This window comes from Phasianus colchicus, chromosome 2 (assembly GCF_987193195.1).
Source record: "Phasianus colchicus chromosome 2, bPhaCol1.hap1.1, whole genome shotgun sequence".
NCBI classification, from domain to species: Eukaryota; Metazoa; Chordata; class Aves; order Galliformes; family Phasianidae; genus Phasianus; species Phasianus colchicus.
In genome coordinates, this window is record NC_143437.1 from 63,158,329 (window position 1) to 63,180,159 (window position 21,831).

General features: G+C 36.4%; 1 protein-coding gene across 1 annotated transcript in view; it reads left to right on the forward strand.

The window, feature by feature from the left end:
- The first annotated feature begins 1,028 nt into the window (after positions 1-1,028).
- Positions 1,029-21,831, forward strand: part of ROS1 (ROS proto-oncogene 1, receptor tyrosine kinase) — a 71,133-nt gene continuing 50,330 nt past the window's right edge. Inside the window, exons 1-16 of the mRNA XM_031611160.2 lie at positions 1,029-1,142; positions 2,831-2,884; positions 3,980-4,039; positions 4,653-4,679; positions 7,747-7,807; positions 8,490-8,638; positions 9,973-10,111; positions 11,706-11,907; positions 12,617-12,693; positions 14,660-14,782; positions 15,767-15,951; positions 17,079-17,176; positions 17,708-18,219; positions 19,202-19,414; positions 20,294-20,404; positions 20,892-21,073. Of these exons, the coding sequence (XP_031467020.2) occupies positions 1,029-1,142; positions 2,831-2,884; positions 3,980-4,039; positions 4,653-4,679; positions 7,747-7,807; positions 8,490-8,638; positions 9,973-10,111; positions 11,706-11,907; positions 12,617-12,693; positions 14,660-14,782; positions 15,767-15,951; positions 17,079-17,176; positions 17,708-18,219; positions 19,202-19,414; positions 20,294-20,404; positions 20,892-21,073 (2,307 nt within the window). The remainder of the gene's footprint in view (positions 1,143-2,830; positions 2,885-3,979; positions 4,040-4,652; positions 4,680-7,746; positions 7,808-8,489; positions 8,639-9,972; positions 10,112-11,705; positions 11,908-12,616; positions 12,694-14,659; positions 14,783-15,766; positions 15,952-17,078; positions 17,177-17,707; positions 18,220-19,201; positions 19,415-20,293; positions 20,405-20,891; positions 21,074-21,831) is intronic.

The following is a 21,831-nucleotide window of genomic DNA, read 5'->3' on the forward strand; positions in this document are numbered from 1 at the left end:
CTGAGACACAACTCAGAGACAACAACTTTGGGTTAATGCTAGCCAATTTATTTCTGTTGTTGCTGGGTTAGTGTTAACCAGATTCTCAGCCTGGTTCATGAATGCATGAACATTTCCTTGGCAAATGAGTTGGGTGTGGGAAGGTGGAGAAGCATTTGAGTATGACGAGATAATCACATCAATGGGATATGACAGTTCAAACTGTCTTTAAAATGCTATCTTACTTCTGTGCTTGTGTATACGTGCACACAAAACCACACAAAACACATGTACAGAAATAACATAGCCATCTATTTATACATACAAATACATAAGCTGGATTGATTTCTTATTCCAATTCACAGTTATTTTGTGGATAGCTCTGCTAGTATGATAGAGATGTACACAGGCTGGAAGCTGCAAGTATCTCAAGCCTGAATTCCCACTGACTTCTTTAATACTGATGTCCAACTTGATGTAGGACAGGTTACCTCTCTCTAAATCAGATGTATGATTTATCTATCCACTTCTATTTTCTTCCATAATACATGCGTAAATATATTGAATAGAATTAATTAATATTTTTATACCGACTGATATGACCTATAGTATTCTAACAAAGTTACTCACAAGCATGAGCAAACATGCCTAGTTGTAGGCATTTGAAAATATATAGCAGTAGTAGGAGTTAAGATGAGGGCACTTTTCTCCATCTTTCCATTTCCGTGTTGTTTGCAGCACCTGACTGAAAGCTTTGTGCTTAGTTTCCTCTTGACGTTAATGATATTTATGTAAGGAGATACGCTGACTTTCATTGGTCACCCCTTTTGTTTCAGTGGTTTAATAAGAAACTGTGAAATAGATGTTGTGCAATTTCAAGGCAGCTGCTCCGGGAAGCAGAAAGGTCATACAAGGAATGGATAGTAAACAAAGAATTAAAAATATTTAATGAATTGTAAAGTAGAAATTTCACAGTCACCTAGACTTGAAGGAGTTTGTATGGCCAAGTCAAGGAAGGAATCAGACTGCCAGATGAAATTTCCCAAGTTATGAGGAACGTTTACCTGCTGCTGAACAGACTTGGTACTTTTTACTTCATTTGGATTTCTGCTGCATATTGTTCTTTCTCAAAAAATTGTCAAGACCTATGTACGAGTAACCTGGTAAGTTCTGAAAAACTGCACTTAATCTTTTGAAACCCATCTGATTGTTAGCACCATAAGAATTTTCGGTTACAGATCAAGTTTTAATTTTTTAGTACCATATTTGAGTAAAAGCAGAGTATGAGAACTAGTATTTTACAATTGAATTTGTAAAACCTGGTAAAGAAAATATCCCATTAGCTGGATTGCCTGAGTTTTCATTTTATGCTTTTGTTTCAGCAAATCCCTAGATTACTAAAAATTCTAAAGACCCTGGAGTGTGGAGGAGAGAAACTTTTTCCATTCAGTTTATTCTCTTTACTTACTGGTTTCCATCTAGTCTGTGATTTTTCTTATGTAGTCCTAGAGAAACTGTAAAAACCCTGTTGCTTCCACAATTATCCTGAATTTGTTTCAGTTTCATTTTTAAATCTCTTAAATAGTAGGTATATCTTTAAGAAGTAAAGCAAGTGGCTAGATCCTTTCTTAGTATTCCTTTAAATCAAGGGGAATTTAGTATTTTTCCTTCTACTGATGCACAACAAAGATAAGCAGAAGCTCACAAATCCAAACAACAATTCTACCTCAGGCTCTCAGGAGTTACCTACTTGTTTCTATTTGCTTGAAACATTGATGTGTTTAGAAGAGCATGTACCTTTGCTCTGTAAAAAGTACATTTTGTGCCTCTGGGCTAATTGGCTGTGTAAACTTACTGCAGAAGGTTATCACCTGCTCCATTTTGTTTCATACATTTGCCTGACGGTTCCTTTAGAACTATTTCTTAACTCCAGCACCAGTGAAAGAGTTAATTGTTTTCCCCAATGGAAGCCTAGCATGCAGTGGTAACTTTAATGGGGATCCTTTCATTTAAGTTTAAATTAATTCAGAATAAGAAATGAGTTGCTCTTCCTATCAGCTTTGAAAGACAGAAAAATCACATTCATGTTCGGTGAATGTATTGTGTCAGGAACTCAGATGAATCTGAGAGCTGTAAATCTTATTTTTCTTCTTCAGTCTACTTGTTGTGTTCACATTTACTTCGTGACAGCTTTGCGTGGGTCTGGGGTTCTACTTACTGTCACATTATCTGTGTCCCAGCATGCAGAAAATCTCCTCCTGAGGGTTGTTTTGTTAAGAATGATCTTACTTGCTCACAGGATCAAACTTAAGAATTAGCATTCAGCTTTTCAAAGGCTCTTAGATACACCCTCAAATAATTTGTACTGCACAAGAGGTGACTGGTTTTACACACTTGGAGGCTGGGAAGCACTTCTGGCCAAAGAGAAAGGCTGGTCACCATTTGGCTGCATAATGTCTGTCAAAAGGAGGCCAGATAAAAGGCAATTAGCTTTGAGGAAGGTCTTTCTGCCCTCCAGAGGTCAAAGACACTTGGCTTTGCCATTTATTCCATATTTACTCATGGAGCATTTGTTATTGACTCAGTGAACCAGAATGAGGGGATGAGAGCCAAATTCCTACCTGTGATAATTAAATTAACGCTGTTTGATTTTGCCAAATCTTCTTTCTTGTGGTGCTCTGAAATTGGTCTCAAGAGGGAAGCTACCTGTGTGTCAGCAATCAATTTATTCATACGATTAAACACAAGTGAAATAAATTTTGTTTTACAAGAAACCGATGTTTTAATTTAATAAAATAATGGGGGGGAAACATGCTGACTGTAAAAATGTAAGTATTTTTTCCTCTTGTAGGAAGGAGAACTTGGAATTGCTAACCTTTGCAATGTTAGTGACATCAATGTGGCAGTGAGTAATGGTTTGCTTTGTTAATTACTGACAGTTTGCATTACTGCTATTTGAATAACATGAGTACAATGGCCATATTGTCAAAGACCAGATGTATATGCAATGTGTACTTAGATTGAAGAGGCAACTATCAGGCTTTTTGCTTAATGAAAACTATGTATAGAGCCTGACTTTGTGTATCTAGATTTTGTCTACAAAATTCATTTTCACACTGATTCATAACCAATAATTCTTTAGAAACGGGGGCAAAACCAGTGTTATCCCCAAAATGTAAATCTTTAAAAACTTTTAATCAGCTAGCTTTGTACAGTTCAGTTTTGCTTATTTTGCTTTCTCAGTGGTTTAATGGGAGAAAACCTAATTCAACTGTTTAAAATTTAGAGTTCTGTATGATTTCAAAGATTTGTACTGATATCAGGAGACTCTTTAGCTTAACATGAACTTTCTGAAGCAGCATTCTTGTAAGACAACATTTTCCTATTGACAGAAGTCAAGTTGGTAGTTACATATATATATCTTAGATGAGAATTCCGTCATCAATATTTTCTACAGAGATTAGTGAGAAGCAGCTTCTCAGCAGCTGGTATCTAGCAAGTCTGGATCTTTTATGATACTGGGACTATAAAGGGCTGTGTTGTCATGACAATACATAGCACAGTTGACTTGACTATTTGCTCTTTGTTATCGAGTCTTGGTATTTTTTTTTTCATGAGGCTTTGTAGTACATGATGTCAGAGGCTCTTGCTTCTAAAGTCATTCCCTTCCATCTTCCCTTTAAAAAGAAAAATGAGACAATAAATAAGACAATAAATGAGACAATAAATAAGACACGTCCAACATCAAGTTCAAATCACATGTTATTTAATGCATCTTTGAAAACATACAATTTTGAAGTCTTTCCTGTTGGAGAGCAGGAGGCTTTTTCTGAGTGTCAGTCCACCATCCTTGGCTATGCTGCATAATGCTTATCTGTTACTTCTTCCCCATGAACAAGTTGCTCAGAGCCATTTTACTCTTTAGCACTGGAGTTTTCCTTCTCTTCAAATCAAAAGTGTGATTACAAAGTCATTTTTAAGCCACCATCTATCGTTGCAGTGTACACAAGGATGTCAGTTTTGGAATGCGACAGTGCAAGTCAATTGCCCACTGAAATGTGTGAGTATTGCCTTAGTGTTGGTTCCATAACACTTGTCTCCTGATTATCAAATACAGACAATGGCAGATGTAGAAAACCTAATCAGAGCAGCATTTCTAAAAAAAGATGTAAAGTCTATAATTTTTTTTCAGTGCATTTATAATTCCTCTGTTCAGAAACAAATCACAGAATATTGCAAGTTGGAAGTGACCCAATAGGATCAGTAAGAATTCTTGGCATAGGAATTACCTGTAACATCAAAAGTTTAAATTGTGTTTGTCAAAAATTTGGAACACTTTATAATTCATCAAGCTCAACCACTTACCTAGGTTTTCAAGCACTGAGGAAGAATTAGCGCTTTTAAGGATTTTACTTTGCTGGGGCCTATCTCATTGTTCAGTGCAGATGTAAAAGTAGAACATGCCTTCCCTAGTTTGTGGTTTGTGTGTGTGTGTGTGTGTCTTTTCCTGTTTTTTCACTATTCATCAATACAAAGACTTTGTAGTGTACTTTCACTGTAAGAAATTTCTGATTAATTGGTACCTGTTAAAAATACTCTGTGGTTATATTTATGCTAAACCTATGTTTCACTTACTATTATGCTTCTTGTTTCACTTATTTGTTTCTTGTCAGAACAAGACATACACCAGAGAATGTGAGGTAAGTTAAATGTTATCAAATTGACACTAACTTAAAATAATCATAATTTCAGCTTCTACAATGTTCATACATTTCTAAAAAATATAATGTAAATACACAAACATATCTATCAATCCAGTTCTAATTGTTCTGTGTTCTCTAAAGCTGAACAATGAGTTATGTATTTGAATATACAATCCTTCTTTCCAGCTTATTTGCTAAGAATGTTTTTGCATTGAAGGCTGCTCTGTAACAAGGAATATTGCTTTAAAGAAAGCCGCCTGATCCCACCAGCATGAGACACAATGCAGACCTACTTAAGCTATTTTCTAGGCTCTCCCATGAGTTCTGTTCTATTCAGTTTTTCATTGATACTATCAAGGATGAACCTGTAAGAGTGCTCACTAAAGTCTGAATGACACCAGCTTGGAGAGGAGGGGAGGCTAAACAAGAAAGAATGGGCAAAATACATTCCTGACTGGATAGAGGACATGAATTAAATAAAATCGAATTCAAGAATGTGTCCTTTAGAGCGTGGGATGTGACACTGATGATGGCAGGACTGCAGTTGGGACTGCTGAGGCCAGATTCTATGATTCTATGATTCAGTTGCTGTATCCAGATGGAGGCAAGCACGTGGCAAAGGAGCTGGAGAATAAACCTGCTGAAAGGCTGGAACGTAATTGGAAGGACAGATTTTTTGGAGGGTACTAGTGTGCTTTTTTAATCTGTGAAATTGCAAAAAAAAAAAAAATAAGCCAAGTGGTTTACAAATAAGGTGGTTTTGGAGCATAAGAACTGTCCAATAAGTAACCAAATTACTTCTGTAGAAAGACATCATCAGCATGGAGTGTTTTTGATTTGTTTATTTGTATGCTTTTGCTTGTCTGGCCACACAATATGCCAGTTAAATTCACAAACTGCAAAGGCTTTTCAGGATTATCTTTCTGCTGGATCAGCTGGCTGATTTGACTCCTCATGTAGTGAGGCGAACACCATGTACTGCGCGCAGGGGATCAGACCACTGCAGTCTATGAGAAAGGAGGAGGGATAAGAGTGGGACTTCTCCTTTGGCATAGACTCAGCTCTGTTAAGTGATCACACCCCAAGACCGAAGTCCAATTGGTATTACTAATTGCAGTATTACTCCTGTTGAATATTACCTCTCACCTAAGAACAGAGAAATGACACTGAATTCAGTGGTAATATGCAAAGAAGGGGCAGTTGCCATAGGTAGAGAATAAATTCTTGTTTTCAGACAGAGCAGATGGCAAATTTCCCTCAAAATTTCTAAGAGCTGGAGCTTCAGTAATCCTCTTACATCAAGCAAAAATTGGATTTAGGGTGCTGACAAAGATCAGAAGAAGAAAGGAAAAAAATACAAAATACAAATGGTTGAAAATGTCTGTGACAAGTGAAGTTGAAAGCACTATGAATCAACTTGTGAAACTGATGGCACGATCCCCTATAAACTGGGCAGTATTTGGTTGTAAAGTTGCAACTTACAGTTGATAACTAAAGTCTACTATTATCCATAACTTTGCCTCTATTAATCAAGATAATTCACTTGGAAATATTTTTTTGTTTTCTGAACATGAAAACTTTGGCAATACTTTTTAAATGCTTGCATATGGCACGTACTGCCTAGATGTGAGATAGTATGTAGGGATGCACTACGGAACAAGCTTTTATATCTATCTCAGCTGCAATTGTGAGTTGTCTATAATAATATGCCTTATCAGTGCCTGTAAGGTGCCAGAAATGAATATCCTGGAATCATAGAAATTGCTTCTGAATGATCTAAAGGTTAATTATCACTTGAAAAATGGCTGCTGTATGAAACAAACTTCAAGATTTATGGGCTATATAAAGTCGCAGAATCAAATGAATTCAAATACAGTGCCAGTCTAGAAAAATTGAACTCATCACTTCTCAAAAGGTCTGAATTTTCCAGAGACTCTGCCTTATAAGCGATTTTTAATCTACTGAGATGCATCTGGAAAACGTTTCTATCTCTTCTTAAGCTCTCTGCTTATAAAGCATAGTAATGCTACAACTGGATTCCTTACCTAAATTGAAACCTCTTAGGAGTTTTATTTTTAAGATCTGAGTGTGATGAACTCACTGTTCCAGGGTAATGCCTTGATTTTAGTTTGTGGACATGACTGTAGGAGGAGTAGTAACTGGTTGTGGTTAAATTTGTCATACAGCTCAGCACTACGCAGCTGTATGCTTACTCACATCCTCAATGGGATGTGGGAGAGAACTGGAAAAAGGATAAAACTTGAGGTACAGATAGTTTAATAGGACAAAACAAGGAGGGAAAATAGTATTAATAACGATGATAAAAGAACCCTGAGAACTGGATTGCCTCCACAGCCAGCTCTCCCAGTTTTGTAGTTCTGCATGATGCCATATGATGTCCTGGTTCTGTCCCCTCCCAGCTCATTGTGCACCCCTAGCTCCTCACTGGCAGGGCACTACCAGAAGCTTAGTGTAAACACTGTTCAGAAAGAGCTAAAACATCATGTGTTAACATTATTTCCATACGAAAACCAAAACACAGCACCACAGCAGATACAAGGAAGAAAACTAACTTGATCCCAGTCAAAACCAGGACATAAATACTATCAAGGAAGTGTGAATTAGCCGGGGCTGCTCTGACAAATTATTGATTTCAACCATTTTGAAAATTCCTTGTAAGAAAGTGCTTCATTGATGAAAAATAAAAGAAGCAGGAAAGAGTGAAATACAAAATGTAAAATATATCACTAGCAAGTTAAAAAATCCTTATATCCTAACATCAATGCATTCTGTTTCCAGCTTTAAAACAGCTCCACATTTGTGCTTTCCACAAAGAGACAGTGTGTAAGGATGAAAGCCCCAGTTCAGCACTCAGTGAAATTGACGGAATGGCTTTCAGAAAACTCTTCGGAATGAGATTGTGGTTCTGATACTTTATTTTTTTTAAACCACGTAATTATTTCCACAAGATTTTTATGTGTTCAAAATGCCCACAGGATTTGTATGTATTTGAGATGTATGTATTTCCACAAAACTAACCAGTAAGTTCTGTATTCCCACACAGACAGTTTCCTGCAAGTTTGGCTGTAGTCGTGCAGAGGATGCATATGGTGTTGAAGCACAGAGTAAGACTGAATGTAGTCCTGTGTCTGATTCACATTCTGATAAATGCAGTTTTCCAATTACTGCTTTGCTTCACAGTCTAAATTTCTTTGGAAGAAAAAAAAAAAAAAAGAGAGAGATCCTATGTTTTTGTTTCATCAGAAAACAACGATTTTCTTCTATTTTTCTTATAAAAATGAAATAACACCTTTTCCCCCTTCCTTTCATGTACCTGAGACTTTTTGAATCCAATCTCAACTATGTAAGTTGATACTTTGTAGAGTGCTCATCCTTAACTTGACTTCTGTGTTGAAATCATTGCCAAATGCTCCTGTGATTTACATGGCTACAGTTAGGCTAATCCTCTAGTTAGGGTAAGCACTGTTGAAATAGACCTCCTGAAAATCCTCTCTATGGAAGTCTCCCATACCTTCTCTAGGTTTCTGTTCAGCAGACATTTACCATGTACATGTAACTACAAATGCATATACCTAAGTGCAGAATTGTATCTACCTTGGCTTTCAGTCAGCTTGGCCCAGTTCAGGCTTACTTATCAAACTATGTTTAAAATGTCTTGTGATTTATTCATCAATATTTAAAATAAATTATTTTCTGTGCTTCACTGCTGTCAGGTGTTTGAAGTAATATGCCCACAGATTGCCACGAAGGGATTTTTCTCACTCTTAGGTTGTATTTCCCCCTTAGACTATTTGGACAAGCCTGGGGCACCATTTGCATCTACCATTGGAAGCCACCATATCACATTGGGTTGGAAGCCAGCTAATATCTCTGAGGTTAAATATATTATCCAGTGGAAGTTCCATCAGCTCCCTGGAGATTGGAGATACACAGAGGTAAGGAAAGGCAATTCCTTTTACTTTGCAACGTTTCTTTGGATTTATAATCCAGTCCTACTTCTCTGGGATAAAAAAAGAAGGTCGTTTATTAATAGAGTGTAATGAAGCTAAAAAACATGTCAGGAAAGAAAGTAATAGCCAGATTTTGGAACAGGCTGTAATTTACAGGTAAATTACTTTTAATTGCTTTATTGTTTTCTAGCAATTTGCTAAGACCAGTAAAGCATGTAAAGATTCTTAGTAGGGAACTGTATACATAACCTGTAGGGCACAGGTTATGTATATAATTTGTCCTTTGCTTTGTTTTAGAAAAAACATTTGATAATACATTAGGCACATTAAAAAAGTTTCCAGAATTATGAATAGCATGAGAAGCTGAGAAATGAACGATTCCTTTTCCTCCAACAAAGGAATCTTGATGGAAAATTGCAGGCAAGTTCAAAACAAGCACATGAAGGTATTTCATCACTGCATGTATAATTAAGATGTTCATCTGCATATGTGGATGTTAAATTACTGAATATTAAAACCACTAGAATTAAAAAAAAAATGATTGGAATAATAACTGTCGAAAAAAAACTGTATGAAAAAAAAAAAGTAATTCTACTAAATATTGATATTGCCAATAAATAAATCTGATATAGCTTTAAAAATGTCAAGACTGAGATTATTCTGGAGAAATATAACTGAGAGCTTTCTATTTTTTTTTCCCCTGAGGGGAAAAAATAGTTAGCTACGTAGATAGATTTCATACTGATTCAGTATGGCCATTTTTGTATTACGTTATTTTGCGTCAACTGCACACTTGTTATCTTGCCATCATCTCTCTTGAAACAATTTACAGAGCATGGCAAGTTAGTACAAGAAGGCATGATGACCATCTGTTAAGCAGGAAGCCCTTTAGAATTAATAGTAAGTTGAATAACAGGGAGCAATAACGTCAGACCATAAATATTTTAGGGTATCTAGGAGACACTGGATCTTAAATCTATAGTGCATATTATATCAAAATTTTAAAATATAGTGCCTATAATGTCTTACTATTCTAGTTTTTAAACTTTAATCTTCAATTTTACTATTGCATCCATCCTTCCACACATTCATTCATTGTTTAGATTTGGTTGTGTGTTCTGAATAAAAAAGGAGGTAAAAATTTTTGAAAGGAAAAAAGACCAAATTTTGTGCCACAAAAAATGCTTCTGGAGTTTGTTATCATTTAAACTTTTGGATACCGCAGTCCAGTATCTTGAAATATGTTTTGAGCAGATAGCAACCTATTTAGTAACTTAAGATGGAGGAAGAATGAAAACTGTGTTTATGCATTGATATAGGTAGTATCTGAAACTTCATATACAGTCAAGGACCTTCAAGCCTTCACAGAATATGAGTTTCGAGTAGTTTGGATCATAACCTCTCAGCTGCAGCTCCATTCTCCATCAAGTCCCAGTTACCGGACCCATGCTTCTGGAGGTAAGGTATTGTACTATCAGTCTTTCAGGACTGCATTATAAACACTTAGGTTTCCTTGTTTTTGCTTCTTTCACAGGAAAAAAAAAAAAAAAAAAAAAAAGGTTGTTAAGCCTAAAGAATTGTATTCATGTTTTATGCTAGGTAACTGCAGAAGACTGGACAAAAATGATACAGAATCTTTTTATTTGAGCTACAAGATTCAAGGCTGTTTCCTGCTTTCAGTATTAAAAACGTGCACAGGCGAAGAGTCAAAATTGTAAGGACACACTGGATAATTTTATGCATGAGAACTTTTTGAATGAAATACACACATTTTCCCAGACATTATTGTTTCTTAAAAAAGAAACTTTTGCTGAAATGTTTATTACAACATTACAGTTTATATTCTTGTATGTAAAAAGTCTATATATCTGCAGACACTATATATGGAATCTCGCTGCACTCCACTATTTTGAGATAGAAAGTACATTTTAATTACTTAAATAATTAATACTTAATAACTTAAGACATCATTCATATGAGAAGGCAGATAATATTGTAATATTTGAATATAACTTCCTGGTACATTACTGTCTTATAGACAATATGTGATGTCATGGTATGTTATCAGTGTTTCATGGAACTGAGATAAAAAATCTTTATCAGGATCCTTGTATAAATACCAGTTCCTTTCCTTTTGTGATGTATGATTTTCATACTGAAAGCTATATATAGCCTTGAATATAGTATCACGGAAGGTGCCATCGACTCTTAGTTTGCATCCCATGATATAGTGCATATAATCTCACAGAAAAAAAAAGTTTTCATGATATCAAATTACTTTGTTTTCCAGCTTCACTGAGCTTAATGCTGAAACAATACTCTAAAGTACCTGTTCATGTCCCTGTATGACATACATTTTTTTCCTTCACTTTCATCTTGCATCTCTTGTTTAGAAAAATAAAACCAATGAACTCTCAATATATAAAGTAGAAGGAAGTATAACTTCAAGATTTCTATTTTATGGATTGTGAAAAATTCATCTAAACAGAGAAGAGAGTACAGGGAAAGGTCTATGAAAACTGAGATTTAGCTTTCAGCTGATTCCCAAGTATACTGTGGTGGAGATCACAGCTATGCAAGATATTAAAAGTCACCTTGTAAGGCTTGGTCTGCTTCCTCTTTTTCTTTTTACAACAAGAGAACTGTATAGATGACAAATGACCTTCAGTGAAAATGTGATATGGATACAACACTGAAGAGGAACAATTTAGAGGACAACATCTCACAGGGCACACTGTTGTTTTTATGTCCACTGTCATGTGGAGCAGATTGAGATACAGGAAAGAAGAGATGGAAGGTTACACACACAAATAAGAAATTACTTATCTTCAGTGGTGTGCAGTGAGGCCAGCTTTTATTCGTGATCCTTTAGTCCTGGTCTTAAAATCTGATTTCTCACCAGCATATGTAGTATTTATTAATTAATTTATACTAATAAATATGACTAAAGACAGTATTAACAGATATAAAATCTAAAAAAGTTTGTGAAAAATGAAAAAAAAAATCATGTCTTAAATGCCATCCCAGAATAAATTATTTCTGTCTTTTACAGTTCCTACTACAGCTCCCATCATTAAAGATATTCAGAGTTCAAGTCCAAACACTGTTGAAGTTAGTTGGTCTCCACCACTTTTTCCCAATGGATTGATTGTTGGATACAACTTGGTCCTGACCAGTGAGAATCATGAACTGTTGAGAGCATCAAGAGGGCACAGCTTTCAGTTCTACTCTACCTTCCCAAACAGCACTTACAGGTACAAAAAGAAAAGATAATCAGCATAGCCAAGAGTGCTACATCACGTCTTGCTCAGGTATAATGGGGTGTGTCTAAATGCCATATCTGAGCAGTAGTGCTCTTTACTTACTCTCTTGCCAAAAACACTGGTATTTTCCTTCTGATAACGGACTCATTCCTGATGGATAGGCTACTTATCTTTCTTATAGTTATATGGAAGCCAGGTGGAGAGGAAGGAAAAACAGTTTGATACAGGGCAATAGGCTGCATTTTCTTAGTTGTTTATTTTGTTACGGTTTTGTTTGTTTGTTTGTTTTAGTCTGCATAGCATGCTTTCAGTGTATTCAGGAAATGGTAGAACAGCCTCTCTATTTCTTTAAACATTGAGAAAGTTTCCTCCATTTTTGTTAAATACGAGAACCTGCATTCTTCTTGCACTAGTGAATACAGGCCTTTAGAAAAGAAACTGAGTTAATCTTCTGAGCCTAATACCCCATTTGAAATTTACACTTAAAAAATTCTCTTGCTGTGCCACCTTTCAAATCTGGGGAAATAAAATTCTGATTGGTTATACTTTTCTTATAGATTTCCAAGAGTATTTTATGTAAGTGGATCTTTTCCAAAAGGAAAGCACTTCTGTTACAGCTGCTCTGCTTGAGAAAATGTTTCTCAAGCAATCTCTCAAAAGAAACCTCCAAATCAAAACTTGTCTCTTTGATTCACTAAAGGTTCAGTATTGTAGCTGTTAATGAGGCTGGAGCTGGACCCCCTGCAGAAGCCAACATCACAACACCGGAATCCAAAGGTACAGGTGTAGCAGAGTCTTTATCACCATTTGTTCCTGGGGATAAAATCACATTTCCTGGATTGTTGTGTCCCCAGTAGAAGAGAAGGATACTCAGACTGTAAATAATGCATGACAAGGAGTTGTACACAGAGGAAGCAACAGTACATCAGAGACAGCCCTGTTCTTTGGCTGTAGGCATTACAGTACTACACAGCCCAGTAATAAACTGAGATGATGGTAGGGCCATACAAATTCAACTTGAATTATATTATAGATGAAAAATACCTAAGTGGTCTGAGAAGATAAATTTTTATTTTCTATATTAAATCTCAGTGCTTGTCAAAAACCATTTATTTTAATAACATTTAATATATCATATTATACTCTTATCAAAATGTTCGCAGTTGCCCCATGCAAAAAATATGAAAGCACATATTTTTGTTGCTTTTATTGTTGTATTGCAGTATTTATTTTTGCTATATTCACTTATTAGTAATAAAAGTAATGATACTCTGTAGGTATCAATCAAAGAAAAAAAAAAGTTGTCAGGGGAAAGTTTGTGTTCAGACAAACCACAAGTAAGAACAAATTCTGTGCTATGAAAATGCATCTTCAGAAAAAAAACAAACACAAAAACCCACAAAAACCCAACAACAACATAAGACTACACTTTCCGAAAAAATCCAGTTGTCAAATGCTTGGAAATTCTTAACCAAACTCTAGCAAGCATTGTGTCTGTTATAGTTCAGAATGCATTTGGACGATGCCCTCAGTAACAGTCTTCAGCTTTTGGTTAGCCCTGGAAGGATCAGGCAGTTGAAGCTGATGGTCTTTGTAGTTCCCTTTCAACTGAACTATGTTATTCTGCTAGTGAGACTATCACCAAAATGATTCATAGCATCTGCATCATGTGAGACATGCATGCAACTCTATCTGTTTGGATTATCCAGGAATGGATTAAGACAGCATTTGATCACAGTGTTGTGTTAACCCTATGAGGAAATGGTATCTGATAGCAGGAATTTTTTTGAAACTGAAAGTAATAAAATAAGTAAAGGTTTGTTGGGAAACTGAAATTAACCAAATCCAGGTTTGAAATTATACACTACTTCTTAAAATGAATGCAACTACCTTGCAAATCAGTTTAGCAGCGGATGTGTTTAACTTTCAGGGACCTGAGATTTAGAAGCAAGGTTTAGAAGCAGTCTTTTCCAGAGCTATACGTAGCCCAGATACCTGTACCCAGAAGGTACAGGTTTGCTGCAGAGATTTTTATCCCCAGAGTTAGATACTTCAGCCTGTATAAGCAAGAAGTCAGTTTATGTGACCAAAACTCTCTTTCTTTACCTTCATATATATGTATACATATACAGAAAATAATATATGTGGAATATTGTATATGTATCATATATTTATGTGTGTAATCTTCTTTGAAGAACATAATTTTGTCCCATTATCATTCTTTACTTGTGAAAATTATTTTTTCCTTGATGAAAATCACTGGTGAGCCTAACAAATTACATGAAATAAACATATTTTCTTTGCTCTTTCCCAGCATGTGAGATGATAGTATATAGTTTTCAAATAAGTTTGGTGGTGGTGGTGATATAATTATCCCATTTCCAGTGGATTTCAGGGCAGTGTGAATATCTTACTACCTACACTTTCTTGGGAATTGTCAAAGCTTCCTTTGCCCCAGAGTTCTTTCACTAAGAATACAACTGTTAAAGAAACAAATGTTGTGAAATCCAGGTGATGCACTCACACCCTACACAAGCAGTCAGAAAGTGTTGGTGTAATGGTGAATAACTTCATCCCCTTTCAACACTGAAAGTTTGAGTCAGTCATTGCTAACATAAGAATATATATGTGTGTATATATATGTATGTGCACATGCATATGCGTGTCTGTTAATAATGTGTCTGGGTTAACATTACTCCGTGCTGTAGTTTTCTGTCTCAATTCCAAATTTCTCCTTTGTTAGTTAAGGAAAAAGCAAAATGGCTCTTCCTATCCAGAAACCAGTCTTTAAGGAAAAGATACACGGAACATTTCCTTGAAGCATCCCACTGTTTGCAAAATGGTATAATACACCACAACATTACAGGTAAAAGATCATCAGGATCTCTCTTTCTCTCTCAAGTGTAACTTATACCTGTGTTCACTGAGGGCAGAATGGACCTAACACAGTCTGAGAGAGCATTATCTTTCCTTTGTAGTCAGTGGTGAGAAATAGGAACTGTCAAGATGTGATTTGATCTATTTAAAGTGACACACTTTAGGATGAAGTAAATTGTTTTCCCCAGTGTTACTCCTCCATTGAATCTAGGCAACTAGTTCAGAGCTGGACTTTTACAGTAGGTATATAAATTGAAGGAAGATGAAACCAAAGCAGGTGTTTTGCAATGATTAATGACTGTGTTTTCTCGTCAACAATGTGAGGAACTAAAGTGGTTCAAACTGAAGAATTAATATAAATTGGCAAAGGATACTGGCTAAACCTAGAGCTTCAATAATCCTGGGGCACAGAGCTCTGTAACAAGGCATTTAAGTAGCCTAATTCACCAGACTACCATGTTATCTCAAATTACTTGCCACTGTAATGTCTCTTATCTACATTGGTGTGTATGTGGTCCTTGGAGACAGTGAGGAAATTTGAGTTTATTTTCTGCAGTTCACAGAATCACAAAGATGCCAGAGCATGAATGTTGCCCCAGACTAAATACTCTTTGATAGTACCGAGCCGGGACAGATAACGTCTAACTTACATTAGAGTGTATGGTGCTTTGTGAGCAGATACAAACTGCATCTCTTTGCCTTATAGAGGAGGCAGACAGTTTGCATTCTGTATATTCTGAATTACCTTTCTGAAGGTCATTTTCTCACAATAATGTGAATTACAAAGCAGAGGAGAAAGTTTTCTTGTCTAAACAAAGGCTAGGAGTGGAGGAGAGAAAAAGCTAACCTTTCTCCAATGGCTGGGCTGCAGATTGAAAAGTACTTATGTTTTAAATATGGATAAGAAAAAATAACTGAAAAATTGAAACATATTTCTTATATTATTTGTGTCTGCGTGTCTTTTTACTTTTAGGAATTTCTGTGAATGTTTATCAGCAAGTTGTCTATTTTTCTGCGGGGAATTCCATCTGGGTGAAAGGAGTAGTGGATATGTCTGATATATCTGACCTAACACTCTTTTATACTGGCTGGGGCAACATTACATCAATCTCAGTAGATTGGCTTTACCAGAAGATATACTTTGTCATGAATGAAAAGGTAATGCTCTGGGGGCATTATTAATTTCTTATTTCATTGAAACAAATCCTATAATTTATTTTAAATGAGAAATTCTGATTTATAAGTATCATGCACAAAATGTAATTATAGAAACAGATCCTAAACTTCAACCCACACATTCCACATTTTAAAAAAGAAAAGAAAAGGAGGAATCAGGTCATATTAAAAGCAAGCAAGCTGCAGAGAATTCTGACTCCTTGTCTAATCTTTCTCCTCAGGACAGAAAAAGCTTTCATTTCAACTGCTTTATTTTTGGGACTGACTTCATACCCAGCCTGTGCCCAAAATGAATGACTTTGCTCCTGTAATTTGTTTCTCCATCTACCTTGTTCAGTTCACACTCTTCCTCAGGAAGGCGGCATATGATAACTGCTCAGAGATTATAATACTCTTCACAGATAGCAAAAAAAGTTCAAGAGAGAAAGTATTTCATATTACTGATGATAGCTGAGGGTATAACTGCTTCAATCTGAAGGATAAGCGTAGATGGCAGCCCTGCATCCGATTCCCCATTTGTAAAGCATCAGTTACATAATGGCCAGACTTTACATGTACCTTTGTGTTTCTCTATTGCACTAAGGACTAGAAAGCTGCTCTAAGTGGCCAGTGGGATATTTTATTTATTTATTTGTTTGTTTGTTTGTCTAATCTTTCACTTGCTGCTCATGGAGAGGGGAGCTGGAAGAGTAATAGTGGGACAACATCACAAATGCAGCTGCAGACAAGCAGACTCAAAGCAGAGCTTTCTGAAGTTGCTTAGAGAAGTCCCTGTTTCAGAAGTCCTATTCCTACAATTGGAAAAACACTTTCTTCCCTGTTTTCCCTTCCCTAGTAGATAATTTTTAAAGCATAGTTTTTCTAGTACTCCAGATTCAGGCTTTTCCCTTTGGGAAGATGACTGACAGACAGCTTTCAGGGTAAGCTGTCATGCGTGCTTTTGAGCTTGTTACATTGAACAGTGAGTTGGTGGGTGACAACACAGAAGCTCAGAAGGACCTAGGCTTGTGGTGTTTTGTTGTTGGGGTCACTGAAAGAATCTCAAGTCAGCTCGTTTGCTCAATTAGCAAATGCCCTACACATCTCTAGTTTCTCTTCTCATTCCCCAGATACACGTTTGTCAGTTAGAGAACTGTACAGCAGCTGAAGACATCACTCCTCTTTATGTGACATCTCCTAGGAAGATTGTAGCTGATCCCTATAATGGGTAAGCATCCTCCTTTGAGACCTTTGGTGTCAACAGTACTATAAAACTCCTCTAATTTTCTTCAGTTCATTAGTCATTTGGTTCCTGTTTCAAACTCTTCCATTACCTAAACAAAAGTGCAATTACAATAAATAGCAAACTAGAAAACTTTTTGGAACAAGAGTGTTTTTGGAACAAGAGTGACACGATGCAGTATTGTTTCTGCATTTTCTTCACTAGGTTGTTAAAAGAGATTAGGCTTATAAAGTTTGATGCATTTACAAATACTAAGCTCTTTGTGTCTTAAATGTTCATGCTTAATACTTGAGGTATTAACAAAGAATATTCTCTAGCAGTCTGCCAGCCAGATTCCCAGAAAGTAAAAAATGATGTGCTTAATTCTCCCAGAATGCATGTATGTATGTATATAGCAAAAGTATTTTGCTGTTGTCTGTGTAAAGAGAGACACATCTCTGACCTGTGAATGTATTTGTGGCTCATCTCAAAGCTCTTGCTCTGTAGTTATTTGGGTCTGTTTTGCTTCACGGCCAGGTATATTTTCTGTCTTCTGGAGGATGGTATATACAGAGCAAACCTTCCGCTCTTTCTTGACACTGCCTCAGCAGCTTCACCAGTTGTGAGATCCCACACTTTGAGAGACTTCATGATCAACTTCCAGTCTAAGAGACTTATTTTCTTCAACAAAACAGAACAGACCTTTGTGTCGGGTTTTCTTGATGGTTCAGAATTTCACACTCTGCGATCACACGTGCCACTTGATGACGTGGAGAGCTTTGTTTATGAGGATAACATATTTACTGTTACAGATGGCCGGGCAGTCTTCCATGAGGAGATCTCGCAAGTGGAAAGTTCTAGCTTCAATGAGTATGTTGTAGACTGCAGTTTGGAATATCCAGAGTATTTTGGCTTTGGCAATTTGCTTTTCTATGCAGCATCAACACAGCCTTTTCCTTTACCAACTCTTCCTCGGCTTGTCACAGTGCTATTTGGATTAGATCAAGCAGTGATCAGCTGGAGTCCACCTGAACACGCTATTGGAACCAGTAAGTTCAGCTGTTATTTCCTGGAAGTCCAATCCTTTTCTTTCTAGAGGAAAAAACTTCCTGGTTTTCCTGTTCTTGATGTTGGGCTTTAGTGATTTCAAAAGCCGGGAAGTGTAGATTTACCTCAATTTGAAGAATTTAACACAACATTTGCCAATAAAATAACGGAATTATCTGCATAAATTAATAAAATGTTATATTGGTGAATAATTGTCCTTTCACTTGCAAAGGATTTTAAGCAATGTTCTATATTAAGTATGATATGGAGTGGCAGTAATGTTAGTTGATATCACACAGGAAACACATGCCAGTGATGCATTGGCTTTCACCACTGCTATGGTCTCTATCCTCTGTTCATGTGTATTTAAACAGTGCTGTGGTTTAATCTGGCAGGCAGCTCAGCACTGCACAGCTGTTGTCGCACTCCCCCACTCCCAGTGGGATGGAGGAGAGAACTGGGAAATAAACAGCAAAGTAGAACTTATGCATTGAGATAAAAAACTATTTATTAAGACAGAAAAAGAAGATTAAAAAAAAATAGTAACAATAATACATATATATGCACACACAAAACAAGTGATGCACAATGCAATTGCTCACTACTCACTGACAAATGCCCAGATAGTCTACCAGGCAGAAACTGCCACCCTTGGCCAACTCCTCACAGATTTTTCAGGTTTTTTTCGTGTGATGTAATGTATTATGGAATATTCCTTTGACTACTGTAGATGAGCTGTCCTGGTTCCTGGTTAACACCAGAAAATTACATGTTTGGAAAAATTCTGGTTCTTCCAACTTCATCCTTCATGGGGAACTGAGCCACTATTTTTTGTCACAGAGTGGAAAATATAAATTTTCAATGTATTTGTTTTCTAATTCCTCTGACACTGGCATTTTTTAAATGAGTCTCCAACGTACAGTTTTCTCAGAGACTGCGTATCTTCTCTCTGTAAATATAAACACAACTGTTTGCATCTCACAGGTTGGTCTGCTTGGCAGAACTGGACCTATGATGTGAAAGTGTCATCTCAAAGTCCTTCTGAGGAGGAATGGGTTGTCTCAAACATTACTGACACCAGGTTTACCGTGAAGGATCTGGTCAACTTCACAGAGTATGAGATGTCAGTCAGAGCTGTGTCTCCTGCTGGTGAAGGACCATGGTCAGAGCCATTTAGAGGCATGACCTTTGAAGAAGGTGAGAATTTCATTGTTATTCAGAAGGAATGAAGAATGAGCTATGTGTACATCTTTTCACCTGATGAGGCCCTGGCTTTGAGCAAAGACTGAAAAATGAGGGGCACAAAAAGGGTCCATCTTAAAGACATTAAAAATTATAGGATAATTAAATGCACATTTAGTTAAAATAGCAAGATTCTCAAACTGCAACAAGATTACATATTATGTATTTATCAGTAATATTTATTTATATATAAGTATATATTTACTAATGCAAATATACTGTTGAACATGCTTCTTGATACATGGAGGAAAGACAAAAACAGTTATGTGAGGGGTGCCCCGTCCTCTGTAAGACACTTTCCTTAGTAAAGTAGTTTGAGCAGTTTTTTAGGTATTAGTGACAGTTTATGGGAAAGTATAGGCTCACTAAAAGCTGAAAATTCTTGGGTTTAATGCAGAGAGAAATGGATGTGTGTATAATGTCTGAGATTAGTATATTTCTGGAAAGTATTTTGAAATCTAGTTCACACCCTAAAAACCTGTGTCTGAGTGGAAAAAATTTCAACTTAAGGGAGTGGGCCTGCATTTGAAATCTAGGATGATAATTGCTTGATTTCAGTCAGAAGCATCCAAACTTGCAGTAGTGGTTAGGTATCTAATAGGGTTTCAGAATATCTTGCTGTTCTGGGTCTGAAAGTGCCCTGAATTTCTGACTTTCTCAAATTATTGCATTTTCATGCCTGCCTTCTTTGTCCATTATTCCATAGGGCAAGACAATTTTAACTGTTTATTTCTGTAACTTTCCAGAAATAGGAACCCCATCTAAAATGATTAAATTACAAGTATACATAATTGTTTATTAGTGTGTACAACCTCCGTTTTCTTTCTTTACAAGCTGAAGAAGAACCATACATATTGGCAGTAGGGGCAGAAGGGCTCTGGAAGCAGCGGCTAGATAGCTACGGGCCAGGAGAATTCCTCTATCCTGATATTAGAAATATTTCAGGTAAATACTATCCAAACTGGGTGTTGCTGCACACTGCTGTTACAAGGTCTTCATAAATTTCATCAATAGAACTGACAGGCAAGAGTTTTCATTGCAGCAGTTCAGACATGAATGTGCAGTGAAACAGCTTCACTGGAGCCAAGCCGTTGAGTCCATCCTCTTTCTTCTGCTTGGTGGGTCAAATTAGTCCTCAGTGAAACCCTACTTATGTCATCCTGGTTACAGCAGAGCTGAAATCAACTCTCTGAACCAAAGGGTTGTTCCTCCAGCATCCTGATAGATGTCATGCTTCTATAAACATCACCATGATATATGTAAAAATTTGTGATTTCTACAAGAAAGTACTTATCTTCATGTTTACTAAGCCTAACTGTTCATTTGTATTCATTTTTAAAATGTAGAGTGTCTGATTTCATTTTACCTATCTGTGTATATATATATTTCATGTGCTTGTGAAATACTAAACATCTTCCCTTTTTCCTTCAAGACCTCGACTGGTATAATGACACTCTATATTGGAGTAATTCCATGGGGAAAGTTCAGACCTGGTCGATGAATAAGAAAGAGGGTACCATTGAGAATATTTATGTGCCTGACATCAAAAATGCAAGAATGCTGGCCTTTGATTGGCTGGGACAATGCTTGTATTGGGCTGGCAAAGCAAATACGGTAGGGTAGAGTTGCACTTAAAAAATAAAAATAAAAAATTGAAGTCAATATTAAAATCGTAGGAAAATATTTGGGTAGAACAATATTTACCTCTTGCAATCAGAGTTGTATTTGCTATTGTAATATACTGTAAAGAGGCCTTTGTTAATTTGCCAGAGTTATAAAAAAGTTTGGGATAAAGTGTTCAAAAATACTGACTAATGAAGGATACTGAATTTTTGGTGCAAAATTAGTAAATCAAATATGCTATCAACAGTTTTGTAGGATTCAGCATTGTAAAAATGAGTGAAGACAGTGAAAAAGGAGGCTGCCAAGTCCATCCCATCTAGGAGGAATGGACTTTATTTTAAACTTCATGTATGTAGCAAATTTGGCATGATTTGTTTACACAAAAATTTTCAAGTTAGGCTTCTGTACTGTGATGTTTTGCAGAACATTGCAGTTAAAAAATAATTACAATTGCACTTTGTACACTCATATCAGGAACATTGACATGTGAATTATTTAAAAGGTAGTTGACTTCAAAATTGCAGTGCTAATTTATGCAGTGCTGTCAAATTATGCCTTTCATTTCTTCTAAGTGCAAAGTCAGAAGCTGTTTTAAATACTGGAGCTAGAAGGCCAGATTTCACACTGTGTTGCACCCTCATTTACACTCGCGAATAGTGAATAAGAAGCGGGAGAGAAATTCTGTCAGACAGAAGGCTGCTGAAACTCAGAAAGCCAAGGGGTATAAATATTTCAGCTTTTTTTGTTGT